Genomic DNA, 26997 nt, shown 5'->3' with positions numbered 1-26997 from the left:
TTCCAGCACTTCCTGTTTTATTATATTAGGAAAACCTTACGTAATTTTTGTTTGTAACAAAAGCAGCAAAACTTGTATTTATATAGCACCTTTAAGATAATAAAACATCCCAAGGCACTTCATAGAGGCATTATAAAACAAAACATGACACCGAGCCAAATAAGGATATGGCAGACGACCAGAACTTGGTTTTAAGGATTGTCTTAGAAGGGGAAAGAGAAATGGAGAGGTGAAGGGTGGGAATTCGAGAGCTTAGGACCAAGGCAGCTGAGTGCACAGCCATCAATGATGGAGCAATTAAAATCGGGGATGTTCGAGAGAGCAGAATAGAAGGAGTGCAGAGCGGGGTTAGTGTTTGTTTACAAAAACATAAATGTATCGTGTCACATGTCTTTTGTTATTTTTTTTTTCCCCCAATCCTCTCACCTCGATATTATGCATCTTCGATAAACATCGCCATGTAACTTTTAACGTTTTCTTGCTCACCCCACCCAGCCTCCACTCTGACCGTGTGACATAATAATCCAGCTTATTCCACGTTTACTGCCTTTGAGCACTGAAACGCTTAACAATGCATCGTGCCAGTCATTGTCACCAGAGCAAATAAATCAGGCACAGTTTGCAAGTTTGAAGCACAGAAAGCTGACTGTGTGCGTCCGTGGAATTTTCTAGGCAAGCCTTTTTATGGAGGCGCATGGCGAGTGAAATGCTCTGACCAGGCGGAATTAATTCGTTGACAATGCTGCTGTAAAATGCTGGAAGGACAATACTAAGCAACGGGACATTGTCTGGAACTCTCCCGTTGTTTGGAAATCTATTTATTCTCGTAAAAAAGGTTTGCGCCGGCCCTTCATATACTGGTGATGCTGTGCGGTCTGGGGGTGGTTGTCCAGTGCAGGGGAGGCCGTCCAGCGTTTCTATTTTGACCCGAAGCGAAGCGTTTCGGCTTGAGGAGGTAGAGTTGCAGGGGGAAAAGCGGCATCCACGCCACGACCCCCCCGAGATGTTCGGGACGAGCAGCCTGCGCCAAGCGGGGCAGGGAAACGGGCGGGGGTCCGACCCGCCCGGCGAGCGGGGTGGGGCGGGTCCCCGGCCGGAGCCGAGCTCGGGGAGCCTGCAGGAGTTCAACGAGCGCTTCAGCAAGTACGTGCAGCGGGCCCGGGCGGTGGAGCGGAGCACCGCCGTGCTGGAGAAGCAGCTGGAGGGCCTGCAGCAGATCGAGGAGCTCTCGGGTCTCGAGGGGGTGTTCACGGAACAGATTGACCACAACCAGCGGAGCATTTGGCAGCTGCTCCGTGACCTCAACCGCCTGGAAAAGGAGCTGAAGGACGCTCAGCGGGCCTTGGACGAATATTGCACCAAGTAAGTGAGGCTGCTTTTGACATTTCCATTTGGGCAACCCGGCGTTGCTTTGCTTTGCTTCTCGTTCATGGTTTCGCTCTGGTCTCGAAAGCGGCGAAGCGATGAGGGAAAACCTTAAAAGGTTATTCTCACTAACGGGTGATTGAGAGAAAAAAAAAACAATCGAGAATGGGATCATTTGATTCGAAGGCAGAAACTGAGGCCTGAATTTTCAGCTCGGCCGGCCGTGGTCGGTGGGTCCAGGATCCTCTGGGGGATCAACCGCCAACGGCTCGCGACCAGGATTTCACGCTGACGGCCAGCCAGCGTGAAGCGCGCGCTCAGTGCTGCCGGGGTGGTGGGGGTGGGGCAAGAGGATGGCAGGCGATGACATCAATGCCGGGGGCGGGGGGGGGGTGCGCAAGCGCTGAGTGAAAGCTCCCTTGGAAGGCAGTGAGCTGCCTCAGGAGGCTGAAGACCTGAAACGCAGGGAATAAAGTTTTTAAAATCAGGGGAGAAAAAAAAAAACGTCCAAGCGTCACAATCAGGCACCCGAACGCAATAGATTATAAAAACACTGTTCACAGATTCCTATTTTTATTTTATTGAATAACGGAAACCTCGTCCCGCCCTTTCATGAGGTTTGATGAAAAATGTAAAGGCCGCCTGGCCGATTCGCTCTGATTCGTAAGGTCGGGCGGGCCACGTAAAATGACAGACAATTGTGCCGTCAATGGGTTTAATTGCCCTCCTAATTGTCGGCTGGTGCGCTTCTTCTGACTTTTGCACACGCCCACTGACCGAAATATCGTGTGAGCACGGGGTAACATCAGGACGCCCGCCCGATGTCATCTCGCGTGATTTCACGCCTGATCGGGTCAGGCGCGCACCCGCCTGATCAGCGTAAAATAAGAGTGGGTGAAATGGGAATTTGTTGTGCCAATTTTCTGGGCAGAAACTGTGGGCACAGAGGGTTCAATTCAAGGGGGAAACCTCCTGCAGCCAAATAGCATGGGAACCATGATCAATACCGCGTTGGCTTAAGGCGCTGGTGGCCGCTGAGAACAATCTGAAATTATTTTCTTACTTTCCCTTTCTATCTGCTCTCTCGCTCTCTCTGTCTCTTAGTTCAATTTTTCTTTCCTTCTATTTCTCTTTCGCTGCCTGGCGACCTTACTCCGCTCTCCTTCTCCGTGATTCCTCAGTTTCTTTCACAGTCCTTAAACCCCATCGCTTGAGGAGATAGACCACCTTTCACTGAGGTCCCAGATACCCCAATATCTTCACCACACTGCTATCAGCTCACACTCACAGCAAGTTACAGTGCAAATAATATTCAAGCTGTAGGGTGCAGGTGTGTTTTGCAGGGGTGTTGGGGGGGTGGTGTGGAGTCGATGTTTACCATGAGGGTGTAGCTGGGCAGTGCAGTGGGAACAGTATCTTTCATCCAGCCGTGTTGCAATCGAGGAGTGATTACTTGACCCTGACACCAAAGTGCTTGAAATGGTTACCTTTCCTGGGACTGGCACTTTTGAATGTGCTGAGCACTAAATTCACGAGAGAAGAAAAGGTTGTAATGTCTCTCATTCTGTTCTTCTCAAAGCATCAGTATGAGTGAAGAGACAGGTGCTGGAGCTGTAATGTCACTGGGCTAGTAATCTAGAAACCCAGGCCAATGTCCTGGGGGAAGGGTTCAAATCCCACCATGGTGGTTGGTGGAGTTTAAATTCAATTAGTAAAATCTGAAATTAAATGCTAGTCTTAGTAATGGTCACCATGAAACTACTATTGGTTACTCCTTTTTAAAAAAAAAAAATCCGGTTCACTAATGCTCTTGGGGAAAGAAAACCTGCCGTCCTATCTAGTCTGGCTTATATGTACCTCTATGGTTGGTTCTTAACTGCCCTCTGAAATGGCCTAGCAAGCCACTCAGTTCAAGGGCAATTAGGGATGGGCAACAAATGCTGGCCTTGCCAGTGATGCCCAGGTCACGTGAAATAATAAATGAAAAGAAACAATTTAAAGAAATGGGAAGTTATTCTAGTTTGTGGAACACAGCTTGAATTTGGTGTGAATGTAAAAGAGATTGCTGGTGCAGTTAAAGACAGGGACTGGGCAATGTGGACCTGTTGTAATGAATATTGAATAGAATCCATGTCTGGTCTGAAGAATTATTGGGAACTGTTAATGGTGAAAGATGTTGTTACAGTCTCCTTGACGACTGCTATAATTACCTGTCATCCCGCTGTCCCTTTCAATTCCATTGCTTAAACTAATGTATCTGTTAACGGGCATTTAATCAGCAATGTGGAAAGAGACAATGAAATCATAATAAAGCAATTATAACAGTAGTTTGTGATGTGAATGTGTGAGGGAAAGATGGGTTTTGGATCACCTTCTCTATTGCCATGTATCCTATACATAATCATTTGTGACTGATTGGGGTCTGAACCTCCAAATATGTGTCCCATACTAGGGCCAGGACCTGTTCAGTGTTCTGTCATTTAAGCATAGATACAGAGCTCAATAAGAACTTGGTTTTAAAATAATGAATCATCTCAAGGTGCTCTATACATAGGGGAGGGGAGCAGACATAACAAGAGCAACAATTTGCATTTATATAGCGCCTTTAACGTACAATACTGAAACATGCCAAAGGGCTTCATGGGAGCATTATCAAACAAAATTTGGCACTGAGCCATAGAAGGAGATATTTAAGCAAGAGGTCCAAGAGAAAGGTTCTGAGGAGCGTCATAAAGCAGAACAGAGAGGCAGAGAGGTTTAGGGAGGGAGAGGAGGGACAAGATAATGGAGGGATTTAACGAAAGGTAAAAGAAAGGAGGTGAGGACCGAAAGTCTGTCCGCAGAAATAGATTTTGTAGTGGCTGTTGAGAGAGGTCTTGTGACACAGTGGGTCATGTCCCTACCTCTGGGCCACCAACCCCAGGTTCAAGTCCCACTTCAGGACTTGATTGCCATGGAAGGTCTGTTCATAATGTGGCCAAACAGGTTGATAATCCTTCCAATACACCTGATGGTGAGCACGAGATTTTCCTGGTCAGCCATGCTGCAGAAGGCCATGGAAACCACTGCAGTGCAGTGCCACGCATAATCATGGAGAAGTCCATGGTCACCAATGCCCGCTTTGGGCATGGTACCTGCAGGAGGAGTGGTGATGGATGGTATTTTCTCACTTGAATTTTCTTTTTGTTAATACCAAGAGTTTTATATTCAGATCAAATTTAATATCCCGTTATGATGGATACTGAATACAGAAGTACAGTATTTACTTCGGTAAATCATTGTTGCTGCTGGAAAAAAACAATAATACCACAGCTTTATCATCACAGCCATCATAATTACATATATTCCTACATTGTATTTCCAGTCCAGAAACAGGCCATTCAGCCCAACTGGTCTATCCTGAAGTTGATGCTCCCCACCAGCCTCCTCCCACCCTTCTTCATCGAACCCAGCAACATTTCTTTCTACCCCTTTCTCTCTCACATGTTCATCCAGCTCCCCCTTTAAATGCGTCTACACCATTTGTGCCAGCTACTCCCTGTGGTAACGAGATCCACATTCTCACCGCTCTCTGGGTAAAGAAGCTTCTCCTGAATTCCCTATTGGATTTATCAACGGCTATCCTATATCCATGGCCACAAGTTCTGGTCTCGCCCGCAAGCGGGAACATTCTCTTTTTAGGTCTACCTTATCAAATCCTTTGATAATCTTCAAGAGCTCAGTCAGGTCACCCCCTCAGTCTTCCTTCTAGAGAAAAGCACCTCAGCCTGTTTAGTCTTTCCTGACAGGTACCCTTCGACTATCTCAGTACAACCACCATTTCCATTGACTGTCGTGATCAAAGTGTCCCTGACTGTATAAGACCAAAAAGGACGACCGGCCGAAAGGTCCCCCCCCCGCTAGAGGTGGTGATGAAGGAGAAATTATAACAGTTTTGGAATGACTCTGGTTTATTAATTTTCATGTATTAATGTTGGACCTTGCTCTTGTAGACTCACCTTTGGAAAATGTTTATAAAATAACGTGTGTAAAAATGAATGAATTGTGGAAATATTGCACTTCAAGGCACTTGTGCTGCTTTCAGATATAGAACTGAATGTGAGAGCCATGAGGAGCTTCAGGACACCTTTGAAAACCTGAATAAGGTGAGAGTCTTTGCTTTGACTATTCGCTCTAATGATGCAGCACCCCAAGGGAGAATAGGGCAAAAGGTTAAGGTTTACTGTCAAATTGTGACTCTTGAAACCTCTGGCCCAACTTCAGGGAGTATCGCATCCCTCTTCACCAGCCCGTGCCTGAGATCCGACAGGGCCTGGTTTTAACCCTCTGTAAGTGGATGGGTTTTGAATGAATTAAAATTGGGCCTCGTCCCTTTGTTATAATGGGCTGGATTTTCACCCTCGAGGCAGGGAGCAGGAGTCGGGAAAATCCTCGCTCAGCCCACCCGCCTCAGGAGAAGGTGCCCGCGAGGGTGCGATTTTTGTTGTCGGGGTGGTGGGGCGACGGGCGCGGGCTGGAGTCAGGCCAGCCAACCCGGGTAAAAGTTTGGGGGCAGCCACAGGGGCTGCCGAGTGTGCAGGTGGGCTATTTAAAAGGCCCGCCTCGGTGCTGTGGGAATTTGTCCCAGTTAAAATACAAACAGAAGGCCCTCCAGTCCTCACCCCTCACACCTCCTCACTACTCACACACTCCCCATGCCCCATCCATGGCACCTCATGCCTCCAACCCACCCCTATGGCCCCTCATGCCCATCATGCCAAGATATGCCCCCCAAACAACCCCTATGTTCCTTCATGCCTCCCCATGCCACACTATGCAACTTCCCTGCCCATTGGCCCACTATACACTGTATAGAAACAAAAAACCCAAAGTGACAATAGGATGTGTAAAAAATGCATTATGAAAGCAGTCATTCATTGATAACGCTCCACTTTCTTAAAAAAAACTCCTTTTCTCTACAGCCCAATAAAAGTGTCTCAATAGCAGAAATTCCAAGCACTTGAAACCTCTTTATCTTGTGTAAATAAACATTGTGGAGTTGACAGCATAGATTAGTGATCCAGAACTGTCAATCAAGCTATGTTTTTTCTGGAGCGCAGGTGCTTCAACAGACTAATGGATGTCTGGGCTGTCAGCAAAGCCTCATTATGTATTCTTGGCTGAAAGCCCAGAAATCCATTAGAGTAATAAAATACCTGAGCCCCAGAGAAAATATTGCTTGGTTCACAGCTGTGGCTTTCTGATCTATGCCGTTAATTTCACAAAGTTTATTTACACAAGATAAAGCAGTTTCAAGTGGACTGTAGTAAAAAGGAATTTTCTTTAGGAAAGTGGAAAGTTATCAATAAATGACTATTTTTTAAAGCATTTTTCACACATCCCGCTGTCACTACAGGGTTCATTGGTTCTATACAGTATATAGTGGATGAACAGGCATGTAAGTGCCAAAGCTTGGCATGGGGGGTGTATGAGGGGCCATAGGGACTGTTTGGGGGGCATGGCTTGGCATGGGGGTCATAGCTTGGCATGGGGGTCATAAGGAGGCCTTTTTGAACATTCCTTTCAAACACGACACCTCTGAGGTGCTGTGAACTGCAACCCTTTGAACAGCAGGCCTGACTCCATGAAAATTGCAGAGGACTAGGACATGCCTGTCCCTGCAATGGAGTTGGCCAGGTCAGGAGTGCCGGGTGCGGGCTTTAGACCTGAATAAGCCCAGACCCTTAAACAGCACTTCCAAAAATCGGAAACCCAAGGAATGGGGTAAGGAATCCTGGAATTGTGCCCCGTCTGCCAGATCATCCCAACTCGCCGAAAATCCAGCCCCATGACTCTGAAATAAATCCTAATATTAATCATAAGTTTTATATTTATAGTTTCATATTAATGAAACTTAGATATGAACAGTTAACTTAATTGTTGTCATAATCACCCTGTGGCACAAGGACGAAACAGAAATAAATTAAATTAAAATTAATAAGTTTTATTTTTGCTGTCCTGCTATCACGTTTCCCTTTTACCCATTTTCTCAACTTGAATGTTTATGAATTTCACCTGCTGTTTTCATTATTTTTAAGTAATATTCCATATCTTAAATTTTCTACATGAGCACTAAACTCACCCATTTTCCAAAGCCTTGAAGGTTGTTGGATCCTGGTTTCCAGTTTAGTTAGGATTTATGGATCCGGGTTGCCCGCTTGTTTTGATGGCCGAGTTGGTTCGATAGACAGAGTTGACCAGCAGACAGTCCTTAGGTGGAACACATTCTGTTTATTTACAAAGGTCCTCAGCAGTTACACTTGTGTGCTTTCAACTCAAACCACGTCTCCATACTTCTCCTTACTAACTCAGACTACTGACTACAGAGGGAGCCCGTGCTATTCCTCTATTGGTTACATAAGATCATGTGATCTTCCTTCATAACATCCTTCTTAAAGGTATACTACATATTGCATAAAATCATAGATTAGGACTTTTGTGGTAATTATCTGGAGGCAGGACCCAAACAGGCAAATGATTAGCCAAAAACTAAACTATGGTCTATTTTATTTAACAAGTTAAACTTCAGAACAAAAGATTTTTGGGAACAGGAAGTGTATTGATCTCAGGATTTAAACAAACATGTATTATGTTGTCTTTGCATTGTGGGATAGAGTGGCAGGAACAATATAGGGGATTTGCAGCATGACCCAGCCAGTAGCAAACAATATCTGATCACAGTAGCCTAGCCACCATCTGCAGGATGTCTTGCTGTAAAATATCATAAAATCCCCATTAAATCAGGTGTCTGCTCTATGGTTCTGTATCTGAAAGATATTTCAGATAAATCATAAAATAAATAATGGGACAAAGCGAGGAATGCAGGAGGCTTTTGAAACAAAATAAACATAAATTTATCTTCAGTTGAAGTAATAAGTGCAGTTTTCCATCAGGCTAAGAAAACTATTCACAAATATAACACGATACAAAATGCTCAAGGTTTGAACTGAAAATGCCTGTCGCCAGTCAGAGCTTACAATGTAGAGCAGTCTAATAATATCGGAACATGGGAACTGGAGGTGGCCATTCAGCCCCTTGAACCTGTTCAGCCATTCAAAAAGACTATGGATGATCTGTGTCCTAAATCTATTCACCTGCCTTGGCTCCATATCTCTTGCTACCCTTAACTAGCAAAAATTGACTTATCTACAATTAAGCCTCAGTGAAGATCAACCTTTGCACATTTTGCTAGTGCCACTGGAAATCAATGACATCCTAAACAAGCTGTTTCATTGCTTGGAGCGCAGAAGTTAACACAGGGCTCCACTGATACCTCAATGAGTAAGTGAGTCGGGAGGAATATCGATCTGTGCTTGGTTAGCTCATTTGAGCCAGTCATGAAAGGTTGGCGGGCAAGGGGGAGATACTATTAAACTCATTGGAGTAGGAGGGGATTGAATTACGCATTAGAGGTCATGAAACAACTCATTTCACTGCCAAGAATTAACTCAAGAGTGCTCATGCCCTGTGTGGTTGTTAATTGTATATTAATTGACCGTTTAATTATATTCATGTGGTGGGCACTAACTGGGGATTCACTTGAGCTCCTGTGTGTAGGAGCAAGGCTTACTGTGACCGGTGGGAACCGCGGGCCTGGGGTGGATCATTGACCTCGAAAATCACATCTTAATTTGACTTTTGTAAGTTTCCTTTGTGTTTTGTCTTTTTTGTTGCAGTTTCCCTTTAAGGGGCTGCCCCTTTTATTTGTTCACTTGATTTTTTTTGTTAATTTGTTTATTTGTCCCCTTTTTCTATTGGTTTAATCCAAAGAGCATATATATAGGGCTGAAACTGGGTTTGGGGGTGTATGTTTGTAAGGTGTACCTCTGTAAATAAAATCTTATAAAGTGTGTAAATAATAGGCTCCAGTTCCATCCTTCACTGCCTAGCTATTTGGAGTGGAACATGGTTCTGAATGCGACAATGGAGCTCTCCCAGTACTGAGAGGGGATATTGCAGCTTCGATTCAGTCAATGCAAAGCCTCAATGACTAAAATGGAAAGCTTTCAAAATCCAATATACTGTGGCTTCTTTACAGAATGCAAATGAAGCTTTATTAAAGAACTTGGAGCTCCAGATCCGTACCCAATTCCTACAGGAAGATATTCACTCCACTAAAGAGAGAAACAGGAAGGTAGGTGCAAACTATCCATGGTCGGTCGATTATTTGAACGCACTGAGTAATGGTAAGCAAAGCAAGCAACTCACACACGCCAATAATAAGTAGCGCACGCCATCTATGCCTTGGAACTTACTTTGATTGAAAGCGCTGCAGAGTTGTGCATGACCAAAATCTTAACAATGTTCGCCTGAAGCTGCACTTGATTCAGAATGTGTGACAGTTTTCTTGACAGCTGCATAAATAAACACATAAAAGGCACCTGCAATGAGCAAGTGTGAAATATTTATCTACGTTTCGCCAGTAAGGAGGACCTTATAACTTGTGGGCAGCACATTCCTGTTATTGCTCGGCCCCAATTCAAGATAAATGGTTAATTTATATTTGCCCATTATATCCTTTCTACAGAACAGCCATAAGACTACTGCAGATAAAATTAAATCATGGGCTGTTTCTGAATACTGTTAACGGGGAAGCAAATTCTGTGAGGAAATACAAAGCAATTCTTCCCTGGCTAGCATTACAATTTTTAATATTAAAACTCTGCCAGAATCATTGCAGCCTGCAATCTCTGAGCTGTGTAATTGTGGAAACTAGATGCTTGAAGCCAGATCATGGGAGCCCTGACGTGTGTTTAGCTGATGTCAGTGATAGAATCTATCAGCAAGGGGCTGACATTGATTCAGCAGACTCTCTATCAATGGCTACTGACTCAAAATGGCCAGGCTGATTCTTAATTCAACTGCATGGTAGATACTCACAACAGCAGGTCAGCATTATCATAAAAAGGCTGGGTGTGGGATAGCAAGAATGGGATGAATCTGCTTTATACACCACTTCCAATTGGGAAGGTAAAAATAAAAACTGAAATTGATGCCACCCATTAAGTTACACTATTCCTATCTCTGACTGAGAAAGATAACCTGGATTTGTGGGGGAAAAGGGAGCTACTTATTCTCTCCTGCCTGGCCTCCCACATTCCACCTTCTGTACATTTGGAGTCTTTCAAAGATCTGTTGCCCGTATCCTAATTCACACCAAGTTCCACCTGCCAATCGCCTCCGATGACCATGTCTCTCTCCCCACAGATGCTGCCAGACCTATTGAGTTTTCCCAGCATTTTCTGTTTTTATTTCATATTTCCAGCGTCTGCAGCATTTTGCTTTTATACTGTTATGCCAACCACCCTTGTGCTCAATAATCTACATTGGCTCTGGGGCAAGCAATGCCTCGAGTTTTAAAATTTTCATCCTTGTTCTCAAATCCCTCCATGGCATGGGCCTCCCTCCCTATCTCTGTCTCTCTTCCAACCCCACAACCCTCTGAGATCCCTGCACTTCTCCAACTCAGGCCTCTTGAGCATCACTGACTTTAATCGCACCACCATTGGCAGCTGTGCCTTCAGTTTCCAGGACCCTAAATTCTGGAATTCCCTTCATAAACCTCTCTTTTTTCCTTTAAGACACTCCTTAAAACCTGCTCCTTTGACCAAACTTTCGGTCAGCTGCCCTAATATTTCCTTATGTGGCTCGGTGTCAAATTTTGCTTTAGAATGCACCTGTGAAGTGCCTCGGGATATTTTACCAGGTTAAAGGCACTATGTAAATATGCATTGTTGTTCTTGGGTGGGACAATGGTTATCTACCCAAATCCAATAAGGAAATAAGGAGAAATGTCTTTGCTCAGAGAGCGGTTAGAATGTGGAGCTCACTACCACAGGAAAAGGTTGTGGTAAATCCCTTAGATGCTCTCAAAAGGAAACTAGATGAGTACGTGAGAGAAATGGGAATATAAAGTTATGCCGAAAGACTGAGATGAGGCAGATGGAATGGGAGGAGAGTCTTGTGGAGTATAAACAGCAGCACAGACTAGTGAGGCTGAAAGGCCTGTTTCCATGCTGTATGTTCAATGTGAAATAAATGCAGGAATAAAGTTGTAGCAAAGTAGTTGATAAAAGTTAACTGTTGATTTGAAAGAAATTTTAATTTCATGGTTTTTATCTCATTATTGAAGCAATTTAACAGTATTTCATTTTTGCGTAAAAAAGCATTGGGAGGCACAAGGATTCTCTCCGTTACCAGTGTTGTAACTCTATTGGGAGAATGATAGAGTCCTACTGGAATTAGTATGGGAAATTGGAATTTCAAGGGTTAGGTCTGTAAGATGATCACTGTTTTATTTTCTGATATCTTCCTTCAATGTTCACATTCCACAGAATCTAGCAGAAATTCAGGACTACATGAATGTTCTAAAGGATGTCCGCCAGTCCACAAGTTGTAAATCTTCAACCACATTAAGCCGTGAGGTAACCCAACATAGCAGAATGCAGAAAGTCACAAAGACTTACCTTTGAGATTTATCAGTTCTAAAATGTCAACTTTGAAATAAATCACGTGTGAGCACATTTGTAGTCAGCTCTCCTGTTGTCTATTCCTCTTGTTACAGGAAGAAGAGGAGCAGTTGGCTGTGAAGAGTGAGTCTTTGATGACTTCTCAGTTGGATGACTACCAGGGTGGTCCCTCTCAGTTACAGAGCCAGAAACAGAGTGAGGTCAGTCAGTGTATTTTTTTAAAAATTTATTCACGGGTTGTGGGCATCGTTGGCTAGGCCATCCCTAATTGCCCTTGAGAAGGTGGTGGTGAACTGCCTTCTTAAACTGCTGCAGTCCCTCTGGTGTAGGTATACCCACAGTGCTGTTTGGGATGGAGTTCCAGGATTTGGACTCAGTAACAGTGAAGGAACAGTGATACATAAAACATGCCTGGCAGATTCCCCAGAAAATCCAGGCTATTAATGAAATGAACATCCGCATGTTCAGAGTGGAGACCTACAACACTCTGAATAGCCTCCTTCTGGCCTGTAATGATTCTATATCTGCGCTCCACCAATTCTGGCCTCTTGCGCATCCTTCCACCATTGGTGACTGTGCCTTCAGTTACATAGGCTCTAAGCTCTGGAATTCAAATAGAACATTTGAGGAAGAATTTTTACATAAAATTCCACCTGCCTTGCAAGAGCACATCTTCCTATTCCCTTTTCTCTCACATTACCTTTCGCAACCTCTTTACTTCAACCACCTCCTGTGGTAGCAAATTCCACAGTCTAACCACTCCCTGAGTAAAGATGTTTTTCTTCCTTTCCCTATTGGATTTATTCCTGACTATCTTGCACTTACGAACCCTAATTTTGAATTCTCCCACAGGTGGAAACGTCCTGCGCACCTTTACCCTGTCCAATCCATTCATCATTTTACAGAATTCTGTCAGGTCTCATCTAAGTCTTCTCTTTTTGAAAGGGAAAGCCCCAACCTGTTCAATCTTTCCTAATAGCTGTACCATCATGAAACTGTCCCTGTACTTTCTCCAATGCTTCCACATCCTTTTTACAGTATGGGAACCAGAAATGTGCACTGTACTTAAAGTGAGGTTTGACCTGAGCCCTATACAAGTTTAACATAACTTCACCTCTTTTGAATGTTATAGCCCTGGGAATAAATCCCAAAGGATTTACTTGTGCAAATGAGCAGAGAGATGGAAGATAAAATGTCAGACTGACAAATGGAAAGTATTATACAATGGTTGGAGTTACGTAAGGGCACAATGAACGAGAGAGGCTGACTCCAAATGACAGCTGGGATGTATTGCTAGACAATGTGGTGAGGCAATTGTTAATAAAACAAGCTGTCAAAGCGCTATGATAGCCAGGGCAGTGGATGACAAGTCCACCTAGGTTATGCTATCATAAAGATTTATTCAGCAGTAAATCTGAGAATATTACAGTTGGAAAATTGGAATCAGAAGGTCACTGCATGCTGCTCTGTGGGTGGGCTTTTGGTTTATAGATTATTTTATAAAGTTATAGCTTTAATTTCAATTTGCCGAAGAAGAAGACTCTAAAAGACGCTTCCATCTTTATCCACACGGGCAGTAATCTGACTGGAGCAGAGTACCCACTATTCAAGGTTCTGCCTGATTTTCATCCTATTGAATGGCGTTGGCAACTTTCTGTGTGAGTAGAGTCAGGTGCAGGCCATTGCAGGCTTCACTGGGGCAGCTGTGGCATTGCCAGAGGGCACCTTTTCTCATCCACCTCCCAGGTTCCACCTGAGGGGCATAATCAGAGAAGGACTGGTAATCCAGAGACCCAGGGTAATGCTCTAGGGACCCGGGTTCGAATCCCACCATGGAATTTGAATTTTTAAGAGAATGTGAAATCATGAAACCACTGCTGATTGTCGTAAAAACCCACCTGGTGCACTAATGTTCTCTAGAGAAGTCTGCCATCCTCACCTGATCTGGCCTCCATGTGACAGTAATGTGGTTGATTCTTAAATGCTCTCTGAAGTGGCCTAGGAAGCCACTACAAAGCCAATGAAAAGGAATGAAACCAGGCGGACCACCCAACATTGACCTAGGCACCGCAAACGACAATGGCAAACCCAGCCCTGTCGACCCTGCAAAGTCCTCCTTACTAACATCTGGGTGCTTGTGCCAAAATTGGGAGAGCTGTCTCACAGACCAGTCAAGCAACAGCCTGACATAGTCATCCTCACGGAATCATATCTTACAGATCATGTCCCAGACACCACCATTACCATCCCTGGGTATGTCCTGTCCCACCGGCAGGACAGGCCCAGCAGAGGTGGTGGCACAGTGGTATACAGTCGTGAGGGAGTTGCCCTGGGAGTCCTCAACATTGACTCTGGACCCCATGAAGTCTCATGGCGTCAGGTCAAACATGAACAAGGAAGCCTCCTGCTGATGACCACGTACCGCCCTCCCTCAGCAGATGAATCAGTGCTCCTCCATGTTGAACACCACTTGGAGGAAATACTGAGGGTGGCAAGGGTGTAGAATGTACCCTGGGTGGGGAACTTCAATGGCCATCACCAAGAGTGGCTCGGTAGCAGCACTACTGACCAAACTGGCCGCGTCCTAAAGGACATAGCTGCAAGACTGGGTCTGCGGCAAGTGGTGAGGGAACCAACAAGAGGGAAAAATATACTTGACCTCATCCTCACCAACCCGCCTGCTGCAAATGCATCTGTCTGTGACAGTATCGGCAGGAGTGACCACCACACAATTCTTATGGAGACTAAGTCCCATCTTCACATTGACGATACCTTCCATCGTGTTGTGTGGCACTACCACCCTGTTAAATGGGATGAATTTTGAACAGATCTAGCAATTCAAGACTGGGCAACCATGAGGCCCTGTGGGCCATCAGCAGCAGCAGAATTGTACTCAACCACAATCTGTAACCTCATGGCCCGGCATATCCCCCACTCTGCCATTACTACCAAGCCAGGGGAACAACCTTCGTTTAATGAAGAGTGCAGGAGGGCACGCCAGGAGCAGCACCTGGCATACCTAAAAATGAGGTGTCAACCTGGTGAAGTTATAACACAGGACTACTTGTGCGCCAAACAGCATAAGCAGCAAGTGATAGACAGGGCTAAGCGATTCCACAACCAATAGATCGGATCTAAGCTCTGCAGTCCTGCCACATCCAGTCGTGAATGGTGGTGGACAATTAAACAACTCACTGGAGGAGGAGGCTCCACAAATATCCCCATCCTCAATGATAGAGGAGCCCAGAACATCAGTGCAAAAGAAAAGGCTGAAGTATTCGCAACAATCCTCAACCAGAAGTGCAAAGTGGATGGTCCATCTCGTCCTCCACCAAAGGTACCCAGCAGCACAGATGCCAGTCTTCAGCCAATTCAATTCACTCCATGTGACATCAAGAAACGGCTGAAGGCACTGGATACTGCAAAGGCTATGGGCCCTGACAATATTCCGGTAATAGTACTGAAGACTTGTGCTCCAGAACTTGCCGCATCCCTAGCCAACCTGTTCCAGCACAGCTACAACAGTGGCATCCACGTCCAAATGCAGCGGGACCTGGACAATATCCAGACTTGGGCTGACAAATGGCAAGTAACATTTGCGCCACACAAGTGCCAGGCAATGACCATCTGCAACAAGAGAGAATCCAATCATTGCCCCTTCACATTCAATGTCATTGCCAACGTCGAAACTCCAAATGTCAACCTCCTGGGGGTTATCATTAGCCAGAAACTGAACTGGGCTAGCCATATAAATACTGTGGCTAGGAGAACAGGTCAGAGGCTAGGAATCCTGCTGTGAGTAACTCACCTCCTGATTACCCAATGTCTGTCCACCATCTACAAGGCACAAGCCAGGATTGTGATGGATGCTGCTTACCTGGATGAGTGCAGCTCCAACAACACTCAAGAAGCTTGACACCATCCAGGACAAAGCAGCCCATTTGATTGGGACCCCTTTCACAAACATTCACTCTCTCCACCACTGGCACACAGTGGCAGCAGTGTGTACCATCTACAAGATGCACTGCAGAAACTCACTAAGGCTCCTTCGACAGCACCTTCCAAACCCGCCTCCACTACCATCTAGAAGGACAAGGGCAGCAGATACATGAGAACACCACCACCTGGAATTTCCCCTCCAAGCCACTCACCATCCTGACTTGGAAATATATCGCTGTTCCTTCGCTGTGGCTGGGTCAAAATCCTGGAACTCCCTCCCTAACAGCACTGTGGGTGTACCTACACCACATGGACTGCAGCGGTTCAAGAAGGCAGCTCACCCCAACCTTCTCAAGGGCAATTAGGGATGAGCAATAAATACTTGCCTAGCCAGCGAAGTCCACATCCCGTAAATTCCGGCCTACTGAGTATTCCCAATTTTAACCCCTCCAACATTGGCAACTGTGCCATGGCCCTAAGCTCTAGAATTTCCTCCTTAAACCTCTCTGATTCTCCACCTCTCTTTCCTCCTTTAAGATGCTTCCTAAAATCTATCTCTACGATCAAGTTCTAGCAGTCACCTGTCCATAATAGCTCCCTATGTGGCTTGGTGTCAGATTTTGCGTCAAGCACCTTGTGATGTTTTACCACGCTAAGGGCACTATATAAATGCAAGGTGTTATTGCTGTACAGATATTGTATTCCCAGGCCATGCATTAGATGGTGTTGCACAACATTGGATCTACATGCACAATGCCGAACCATCTCACCCCTGTTTAATTTCTCTTCATTACAAGCTGCTATCTCCTGCCAACTGCACGTGTATCGCCTGATATGTGTGTAAGTAACTCAGGACTCAACATCTACTAAAATCTTGTTTAAAAATTTATTGGTTCCAAAAGATTACACACCAGTATTGCAGTGTTTAAAAATCACATTGACAAACTGTATCAGCCTGGCCTCTCTGGATGGAATGTTGGCTTGTCGACTGTATATAAGGATTAATGTATACATAGCACATGCAGTTAAGGTCTTTTGGCAGCTTGTCAAGAGGCAGCAGCATCATCTACCATTAGTCTGCTCTGGGCACTATTCCAATTTATTTTATTATGAGAGGGGGAGAAACCTCTTTAATATCGCTTTTGTTTCACATTGAAAGATTAAATGCATCGTCTGTCAGATAGTGCCATCTGGGTTTCATTTTATAGTTGTGTAAAGGTCACCTCAATGCAGTGTTGACCCTTGTGAATTAAAATCCAGCTGTTGTGGTAGCAGCACGCAACATGAATAGCTAAGATTGCGGCTGCACATCCAATGGTTTCTGCTGACGTATTAACATATTTTACGCAATCGTTGAACATTGTCAGGCTGATTTTCATCCAAACATACGACGTACGAGCAGGGGTAGGCTATTCGGCCCCTCAAGCCTGCACAGCCGTTGATCAGGTCAAGGCTGACCTGATGGTGGCCTCAACTGCACATTCCCACCTACCCCTGATAACCTTTGACTCCCTAGTTAGTCAAGAATCTATCTAACTCGGCCATAAAAATATTCAATGACCCTGCCTCCACTGCTCTCTGGGGAAGAGGATTCCCGACTCACGACCCTCTGAGAGAAAAAAGTCCCCTCATCTCCATCTTAAATGGAAGGCCCCTTATTTTTAAACTGTGTCCCCTAGTTCTGATCGCTCCCACAAGGGGAAACATCCTTTCACCATCCACTCTGTCAAGTCCCCTCAGGGTCTTATATGTTTCAATAAGATCACTTCTCATTCTTCTAAACTCCAATGGGTACAGGTCTAACCTCTTTGTAATGGGTTACCACTGGGAAGAATCATGGAACGATACAGCACAGTAGGAAGCCATTCAGCCCCATTGTGCTTGCGCCAACTCTTTGAAAGAGTGATCCAGTTATTCCCAGTCCCCTGCCCTTTCCCCTTAGCCCTGTAAATTTTTCCCTCCAAGTATTTATCCAATCCTCTTTTGAAAGCTATTATTGACTCTGCTTCCACAGCCCTTTCAGACATTGCCTTCCAGATCACAACAACTCGCTACATTGAAAAAAGGTTTCCTAATGTCACCTTTCATTGTTTTGCCAATCACCTTAAATCTATGCCCTCTGGTTATCAAACCTTCTGCCGCCCTCCATGTGCTTGAACACATGGTTCACAAAGTTAAAAGGAGAAGGAGCATTGGAAAGCCATTTTTCATTTGTATACCTTCAGGAATTGAGGGTTTAGGGTCATTGTACTACCATGACAACAACCTGCATTTATATAGCGCCTTTAACCTTGAAAAACATCCCAAGGTGTTTCACAGGAGCGGTATCAAACAAAATTTGATACCAGATCACAGAAGGTTAAAACTTGGGCAAAGAAGTAGATTTTAAGGAGTGTCTTAAAGGAGGAGAGAGAAGTAGTGAGGCGGGGAGGTTTAGGAAGAGAATTTCAGAGCTTAGGGCCCAGGCAGCTGAAGATGGCCGCAAACAGCGGAGCGATTAAAATCAGGCATGCATTAGAAATCAGAATTAGAGGAGTGCAGAGAGCTCGGAGGGTTGTAGGGGCTGGAAAGGATTACAGAAACCGGAAGCGGTGAGGCCATGGAGCGATTTGAAAACAAGAATTTTAAAATTAAGGCATTGACCATCCGGGAGCCAGCGTAGGTCAACGAGTACAGGGTGAGATGGGTGATGGGAATTGGTCAGGACATGGGCAGCAGAGGGACATGTGGCCATTCCTAGACACTACCTCACCTATGAATGAAGTGACAGGACTTGCATTGTTATCCAATGCTTTACTGCCACCCATGACACCCCCTGCAGTTGGTGACAATGAAGGCAGAAAGGAGGCAAATCAAACAGATTCCCGGGCCTGGCCTCCTTGCATGACATGACTGGGGTGGAACAGCCTGTGAGGAGATGTATAGTTCTGTGCAGCAAGGTAAGGAGGGGAATCAGGAATCATAGATGTCGGCCTGGTAAGTGACAATAAGCTTTACAGGCCAGTTATCTTGACTGAGGAAAAGAGCCAAAGAGGAATTTTTTAGAATCTTTTCTCAAGGTTATAACGTTAGGGTGGAGATTAAGGTAGGGCGGATTGTGCATAGGGCTTATGCATAAAGATCAAGGCGAACGCTTCACAGCAATACCGAAGGAGTGCTGCACTGTCGGAGGCGCTGCCTTTTGGATTAGACATTAAACCGAGGCCCCATCTGCCTGCTCGGGTGGATGTAAAAGAGTCCATGGCACTATTTCGAAGAAGAGCAGGGGAGTTCTCCTCAGTGTCTTGGTCAATATTTACCCCTCAAACAGAATCACAAAAACATTTCTGCTCATTATCACATTGTTGTGCACATATTGACATTTCCTGCATTACAACAGTAACTACACTGCAAAAGTACTTCATTGACTGTAAAGCACTTTGAGATATCATGAGGTTGTGAAAAGCATTATATAAATGCAAGTCTTTCTTTTTATATATAGGGTAGGAATTGGCTAAGTAGGCCAAATGGCCAACTATTCCAAAATATTTTATGTATTTTTATACTGTTCCATCAACATTAATCCTAAAGAATTTTTCTATACATAGTCCATTGCTCTCATCACGGAATGTGCAGGGTAAATTGGCCACAATGATACCTGGATTGCAAGGGTTAAATTATGAGGTGACTTTAAACAAACTAGGGTTGCATTTTAGAAATTTAGAAAGTTAAGGGTTGATTTGATCCAAGTTTTCAAGATTTTAAGGGATAACAAGGTAGGGTAGAGAGCAGACATGGCCCCGGTTTAAAAGCAGTGCCTCAGACAGTGTTGCACTGGAATGTCAGTCTAGATTCCTACATTACAACGGTGATCACACTTCAGAGGTATTTAATTGGCTGTAAAGGGCTTTGGGGCATCGTGAGATTGTGAAAGGCGCTATGCAAATACAGCTCTTTCATTCTTTGTGTGTCCAAGTGCAGAATGTTCCGGCACTGTCGCAGTGGGGGGCGGGGCCATAAAAGGCGGCGAGCCGTTCATAAGTCCATTGAACTTCGGCAGGACCGTAAATCCCTGTTGGCGGGAGGGGCTGTAAAATTCGGCCCTACGTTTCAAATTCACAATCTTCTGACAGGTAGGAGAATGATCCCACTGAATTGAGGCTAAGATTGTAGCTGTAGCTTATCACCCACCTGAGTAATGAACACTACGTTACTGCTGTATTTAGTTGAATCGTCTTGTACGGCATAATTAATACTTACGGAGCTTATTTCAATGTCCTTGTGTTAAAACTCGCAACGCTGGAGCAGACTATCATGGCCATGCCGGAAGATTACCTGAATCAGATGCAACCATACAGGGAACAAATTGAAGACTTGAGGGAAAGGATGGGGAAAGCTGAGTGGAACTTGGAAAAGTGTGCCAATGAGTGTCGACAAGTTATCATGTTCCAACAATCACTGAACGATGAATTGGAGAGCTACAAGAGGTTCATTGCAAATGAAGATTACAGGTGCGTAACAGGATCATTAGGGTTCATCGTTTCAATTGCCCATAATTAATTACATTATTAACATTTTCAGCCCTGATTTAGGATTGTTGCACAATAAGGTATAATGCTCAGTTTTCATTCCATGCAACTCTTTTGAGATTATTTAGACAGAAGAGTAGGCTATTGTCTGCTGTAAAATGTAACCATGGAATCAATTTTGTCTTTACCAATGAATGTAAGACACCATCAAATAATCCCATACAAAAGTTGCACATGATATTATTTAACGGCGTTGTCAATCTTACAGCAGCAACTTACATTTATATAGTGCCTTTAAAGTAATAAAATGTCCCATGGTGCTTCACAAGACCATTATAAAACAAAATTAGACACTGAGAGAATATTAGGCCAGATGTCCAAAAGATTGATTAAAGAGGTGGGATTTAAGGAGTGAATTAGAGGAGGAAAGTGAGGTAGAGAGGTGGAGAGGCGTAGGGAGGGAATTCCAAAGCTTGGGGCCCACGTAGCTGAAGACTGGTTGGTTGTGGACACTCAGAATTGGAAGTGAGGGGAGCAGCAGTGGACAGGACAGTCCATGAGTAAATTTATTAGGAGTTGTCACCTACCTTGAAGTTATCAATTAGTGGAGTTATTTGATGGAACAGGATTTTTCTTGGGCTTTCCTGTTGCATGTTAAAGAGAGCTTTAAATAATTAATTACTTTTCACTGACAGAGTGATTAAAATCTGAGATGCTCAAGAGGCCAGAACTAGATGAGTACAGAGATCAGGAAGGGGTGCTGGGCAGAAGGAGATTACAGAGATAGGGAGAGGTGTGACGGTGGAGACATTTGAAAACTAGAAGAGAATTTTAATATCAAGACGTTGTTTGACCAGAAGCCAACATAAGTCAGTGAGCACAGGGGTGATGGGTGAAGGGGACTTGGTGTGTGTTAAGTAGCAGAGTTTTGGGTGGTGCTTAAGCAGTTTCCAATCAAGCCCCAAAAACTTAAAACACTGTCAAACTCTATCATGTGGATTTCTAATATAAATTAAATCTGGGGGCACTGTAACTTTCCAGAGGCATGTATGTACTTTAAATATTTTGGGAATCATGTTCAGGTAAATTCCCTTTCTTTTCTTATTTTGATCCCAAGGAGCTGTGAGAGTGGGTACATTTTGCGATCTTACCTTTGACTTGTGGCTTTTAAAACTGTCAGGAAAGTCCACTCAGGCATGGCTCTGCCTTCCAGTCACACTTGCCCCACCTTGCTGGTAGAGCCTGCTCAGTTTTCAAATTAAGCAGCGTACCAACTAAACAGTCAAGGATTCCCACTCTGGCAACGGGCGTTATCATAGCGATGCACATTGCCACCAACTTGTTTTGATATGTGTACAATTTACACGTATCAATGATAAATGGGGACCTCAGTGTGCTGTGGTTCTTAAGTGATAACATTCATTTTGAAATATAATCATTATAGCACCTTTTACAGTCAGTTTTTTTTTTGAACGACTTTGCATCCTCTGGCCCACGTGGAAACTTTCTTTTCTCCCATCTCTTGATCCAGCTCCCAAGGACATGCCTGCTTCAGCCCAAATGTATTTTGCAGATTGGGGTCCTGTCCAGTTGAAGGTGCACTAATGCATTTTTGAGGCACCAATGCATGGAGCATCCATTGCACGGGCATTGGTGCCAACTGTTGAGAAGCCAAGCAGCGGTGCTTACAGGGACCTCTGCCATTGCCCCCAAAATGGGGAGATGGTGGCATAGTGGTAATGTTGCTGGACCAGAGCTCTAATGCTCTGGGATCATGGGTTCAAATCCCACCCTGATAGCTGGTGGAATTTAGAATTCATTTAATAAACCTGGAATTGAAGTCTAGTCTCAGTAATGGTGACCTTCAAACTATCATCGATTGTCAGGAAAAAAACCCATCTGGTTCACTAATGTCCTATAGGGAAGGAAATCTGCTGTCCTTACCCGATCTGGCCTACAAGTGAGTCCAAACCCACAGCAATATGGTTGACCCTTAACTGCCCTCTGAAATGATCTAGCAAGCCACTCAGTTCAAGGGTAATTAGGGATTGGCGACAAATGTTGGCCTTGCCAGCGATGCCCACACCCCATGAAAGAATGAAAAAAATGGGTAAATCTTCACATGTGCCCACTCTGCTATGATTCCCTCCCCAACCCATTTTAACAACAACCGCAATACAGAGCATCTTTAACATAGTGAAGCATCCCAAGTTATTGAAAACTGGATGATTGTGAGCACCCAGAATTGGGGGTAAGGGCAGCAGCGGTGTGCATAAGTAAAGTTAAATCAGGAGATATCACCTACTTGGCGTTGGAGTTAGTGAGCTTTGGAGTTATTTGATGGGGCAGGATTTCTATTGGGATTTCCTGTTGCATTTTAAAGAGATCTATGAATAAATAATTTTTCTCCAGCAGCTAAACAGATTACTTTCATTTTTCAGATCACTATCTGCCCTGAGTGAAACACAAACCACCCCATTGTCCACAAGTCATCGGTATGAATACACAGAGGTCATACCTGAGAGCAAAGGTCAGATGCAAATTAAAATTTAATTAAAAATTAAAGTTTTTAATGTCTCCAGAGATTCTGGGGTAGCTTTTATTTCATATGAGTAGTGTTGAAAGCTGGAATTATTCTGTAATAACTTTCAGAACTGAAGGGTTGTCCAAGCTGTTGTTAGCTACAGACAAAAAGCTTCCATCATTTTGAAAAGATCCCGAGACTGTGTTCACACATTTGAGTGGCTTTCCAAACAGTTTTGACACTCTGAAGACTCAGCGGGAGGGAAAACTTAAAAAAAAATTAATTAATTCAAAGGATGTCAGCATCGCTGGCAGAGGTCAGCGTTTGCTGCCCATCCCCAGTTGCCCTTGAGATGGTGGCGGTGGTGAACCGTCTTCTTGAACGACTGCAGTCTGGGTGATGTAGGTGCACCCACGATGCTGTTGGGGAGGGAACTCCAGGCATTTGACCCAATGGTGCTGAAGGAACAGCGGTATGTTTCCAAAATCAGGGTGCTGTGTGACTTGGAGGGGAACTTGGAGTTGGCGGTGACCCCATGCACAACTAGGTGGCAGGGGGTTGACATTTTTTTAGAAATCTGTTCCTGAGATTTTGAGATACCAAAGCAACCAATAGGTTTCTAACCAGACCGGACAGCATTGAAATTCTTTGGGAGAAGGGGAGAGGAGGTGGAGCAGAGGTTTCGTCCCCCATTATAGAACTCTCAGGGTCAGGGTATTTTACAACCTTTGACGCACCCGCTTTGGCCTGGTTGTGGGGTTGGGAGTGGGGAGGGAAAGCGGAGGCCCTCACCCTGTCTTGGGAACAGACAAGGAAAATATTGCTGACCTGCTCCTGCCCCCCACCTCCCCCACCCAAGTGTAAGCAAGGATCTCAATCTGCAATCACTTCGAATGCAAAACTGCCCTGAGACTGATGGAGTCCTCCATGTGGCTCCAAGCCCTTAGCTCTGCTAGGCATCAAGAGCGCCTAGGCTCCCTGGAACCCATCGTCACTCTTAGCTTCAACATAATCCAAGAAGGTATGAGGTATTTTCTTAATTACATGAGCTGACACAACTGACCCTTAGTGTGGTGGGGGGAGGGGCTTATCATGGGCCTAACCCACAAATGTACTGTGAGTTCATGCATGCCCATATCCTAGTTCATACCAACTCCCATTCACCCATCACCCACTGTGCTCACCATTGACTCCCATTCCTGCAACGCTTCAATTTTAAGGTTCTCACTCTGGTGTTCAAATTCCTTTATGGCCACACCCCACCCAATCTCTTTAGCCTCCTCCAGCCCCACAACCCTCCAAGTCCTCTGTGCTCCTCCTCCTCCTCTGTATCCCTCGCTCCCTTTGTCCCACTTGGAACCGGAAAATCCCATCAAATTTTCCATCCCGCCTAAGACGATTCCTGCCATGGGCGGGACCGGAAAATCCCGGACTAAAGCTCTCCGGCTCTCTCTCCTCCCCGTTAGTCAGTACCCACACTGAAGATTTTCACTGAAACCATTTTAGGACAGAGGTATGTCTCTACGTGACTCAGTGATAATGGTCCCACCATGATTTTAATGTTAAAATGCTTCTTTTGATTTGGCTAATAATTGATAAAGTACATTCTCAGCATATCAATCAGTAAAAAGATTGCATTTTATTTTTTAGCTTTCACTGTGGCCACACAGTACGGCACACGTGCTAAACCCAGTCAGAAAGTCCATTCTAGAAGAGTCGTAAAGAGAAAGGACGTTGCATCTTCAGATGGCATGGGTACTGATGGAGTTGACCAGGAATGTGCAAAGAAACCTTCCGAAATGAGCAAAGGCCGGAAAATCAGTGTAGAAGAGGATGAGCAAGAAGATGAGGAAGAAGAGTTTTACTCCGATGAGGGAGAACAGGATCAAAGACCAGATGATGTACCAGACGGAGCACAGATCAGCAGGATTTATCACGCATTAAGTAACATGGTGAGAGAGAAAATGAGAAGACACAAAAAACCAGAACTACCCGTAGCGGAGTTCTATACCAAAGGGCACTATGTGCTAGTTACAGGTGAATCCAGTTATATGGACCCTTTCTTCTGTACATCAGTTCCTGCTAGGAGTCAAGTAACTGTTACTTTTGATGATCAACGCTTTCCCGTTGATATCGACTCTCTTCCACAGCCAGATCAGCCCACACCTTTAAAACACAATGGAAGTGATGATGGCGGGAAAGGATTTGACTCCACTAAAGAGAGTGGCAAAGACAAGACTGAAGATGAAAAGCAAGGCGACAGAAAATCAGGTGCTAACGGAGAATCCAAGGGACCGACACTACCGCCATCGATTTCACCTCCAACCCCATCAATGCCAGAACCTTCACAAGTCTCGGACTATAAGCCGACACCTTTCAGTGGTCCATCGACACCAGAGCCGGATCCAAATGCACCTGACAAATGTGCATTTAAAGGTGCCCCTTCTGGAGACAAACAGAAAGATGATGAGGACAGAGCCAGGAGAATCATACCCCCACAACCACAGCCTACAGAGAATAAACACCCAGAGGAGCCAAAGTATAGGTACTATGAAAAGATAGAAATGACTGAAGCAGTTGAGACATTTACAGACAACAAACTGCAAGGTTATGCAGAGACTTCCACAATTGTGGAGACCACAGTGGAAAAGACAAACCAGGAAAAGAGAACAAAGAGGTTCTAAATTAGGGACTTTCACATGTACAATTTAAAAAAAATGTAACTTGCGTCTCAGAGTTAAAGGACTAAAATTTCACAACAGTGTGCGCACACAGTGAACTTCACCTTGTTTTCCAGAAATTAAATCAACGCCAGGATCAAACTGTAGATAAGCATTTAATAGTTTGTGTGTGTTATTTATGAATGAACAGTTTTGAAAGCATTAATATAGGATTTATGAAGACAGCGTGGGTCACACTACTTCATTTCTGCTAAGAGCCTTGTTTCATGTCATGAATTGAGTTTAATTTCTGAAGCAATTAGTTCACCCCAAGGTTTTAATAGAAAAGAAGTTGACAGAACAGTTTTTGGGAATCTTTAGTAATAATGAAAGGGCTTAATCTTATTGACCAAGTGTGTGACAAATAAAGTAGAACAACTTAAAGCTCAATTTGTTACGTGATTCATATACTCTGAATGAATGTCTTCCAGTGATCAATATAATTTGCTTTGTAAAGAAAACTGCAATAAAACCAACTGGTTGAGGATGGTCTGGACCAATGTTTTCAATATTCATGCTTTGTGAAGCAGTTGAAGTTGCCTATGGCGAAATCTCCCAGGTTGCCCTTAAATACAGCTCATGTACAATCTATTCCTGTTCAGTCAGTTTCTCTTAAAAATTCAAGTTATTCAGTAGGTTCAGCTATTAATGTTATTTAACGGCACAAGTGTTTATCATGCATAATTTAAAATCAAATGAACAGATAATTTAGGTAACTTCAAATCAAGAGTCGATGTTTTTATACCTAATGTATTTTGGGGATAATTAATGCAATCCTAAAATTACAACATTTTCAATTATATTTGAATGATTTATTTTTAGTTATTCTGAAAGCATCACTGGCAAGGAAAGCACTTATTGTCCATCCCTGGTTTAGTCACAGCCGAATGACTGAAGTCTGTGGAGCTGGAATCATATTTAGACAAGGCCAGGAGAGAGCTGCAAGTTCCCTTTGGGAATTCCCTTGGGAATTCCTTTTGGATTCCCAAGGGAATCAGTTGGGTTGTTGTAACGACCTAGCAGCTTACTACAATTAAACAGGGCATTTGTGAGGCCACACTTTTGCGTACGGTGTGTAGTTTTGGTCTCCCCACCTAAGGAAGGAAATACTGGCTCTTGAAGAAATGCAGCAAAAGGTTTAGTGACTGGTTTCTGGAATGAGGGAATGTTCTAAGAGGAGAAATTGGTTAGAGGAGGTCTATATATCCTCTGGAGTTTAGAACAATGGGGATAATTTTCTCCCCATCAGGCAGGCCGGGCGGGAGCGGGCACAGAGCCAATCGCCACCTACCATTTTACGTGGGCAGGCCAGTTAAGGCCCACCTAGCGAGACCTGGAAGCGCTGAGCGCTCCCTGTGTGGGCGGTGGGAGGAGGGAGAGCCGGGGCCTGCGCTCTTTCGCGAATGTGCGAGAAAGAGCCTGAGGTAGCTCCA

At 44.4% G+C, this 26997-nt stretch overlaps 1 protein-coding gene across 1 annotated transcript; it reads left to right on the top strand.

The window, feature by feature from the left end:
• On the top strand, window positions 1-26049 carry bfsp1 (beaded filament structural protein 1). Its single transcript, XM_078556479.1, has 8 exons — window positions 1-1362; window positions 5450-5510; window positions 9443-9538; window positions 11739-11828; window positions 11969-12073; window positions 20100-20302; window positions 22762-22850; window positions 24495-26049. Exons 1-8 carry the CDS (start codon window positions 1004-1006, stop codon window positions 25526-25528), a joined length of 2037 nt encoding a protein of 678 aa, XP_078412605.1. The 5' UTR covers window positions 1-1003; the 3' UTR covers window positions 25529-26049.
• The last annotated feature ends 948 nt before the right edge of the window (window positions 26050-26997 follow it).

The sequence above is a fragment of the Cetorhinus maximus genome, chromosome 14, assembly GCF_964194155.1.
Source record: "Cetorhinus maximus chromosome 14, sCetMax3.hap1.1, whole genome shotgun sequence".
Lineage (NCBI taxonomy): Eukaryota > Metazoa > Chordata > Chondrichthyes > Lamniformes > Cetorhinidae > Cetorhinus > Cetorhinus maximus.
This window is presented reverse-complemented; position numbering and strand designations above follow the sequence as displayed.

What these genes read in the sequence shown, in the direction of transcription:
- bfsp1 (XM_078556479.1), top strand. Translation starts at nt 1,004, where the DNA reads ATGTTCGGGACGAGCAGCCTGCGCCAAGCGGGGCAGGGAAACGGGCGG. An exon ending in CTAAAGAGAGAAACAGGAAG is followed by an intron (nt 9,539 to 11,738) that starts GTAGGTGCAAAC and finishes CACATTCCACAG; the next exon opens with AATCTAGCAGAAATTCAGGA. An exon ending in CAACCACATTAAGCCGTGAG is followed by an intron (nt 11,829 to 11,968) that starts GTAACCCAACAT and finishes CTCTTGTTACAG; the next exon opens with GAAGAAGAGGAGCAGTTGGC.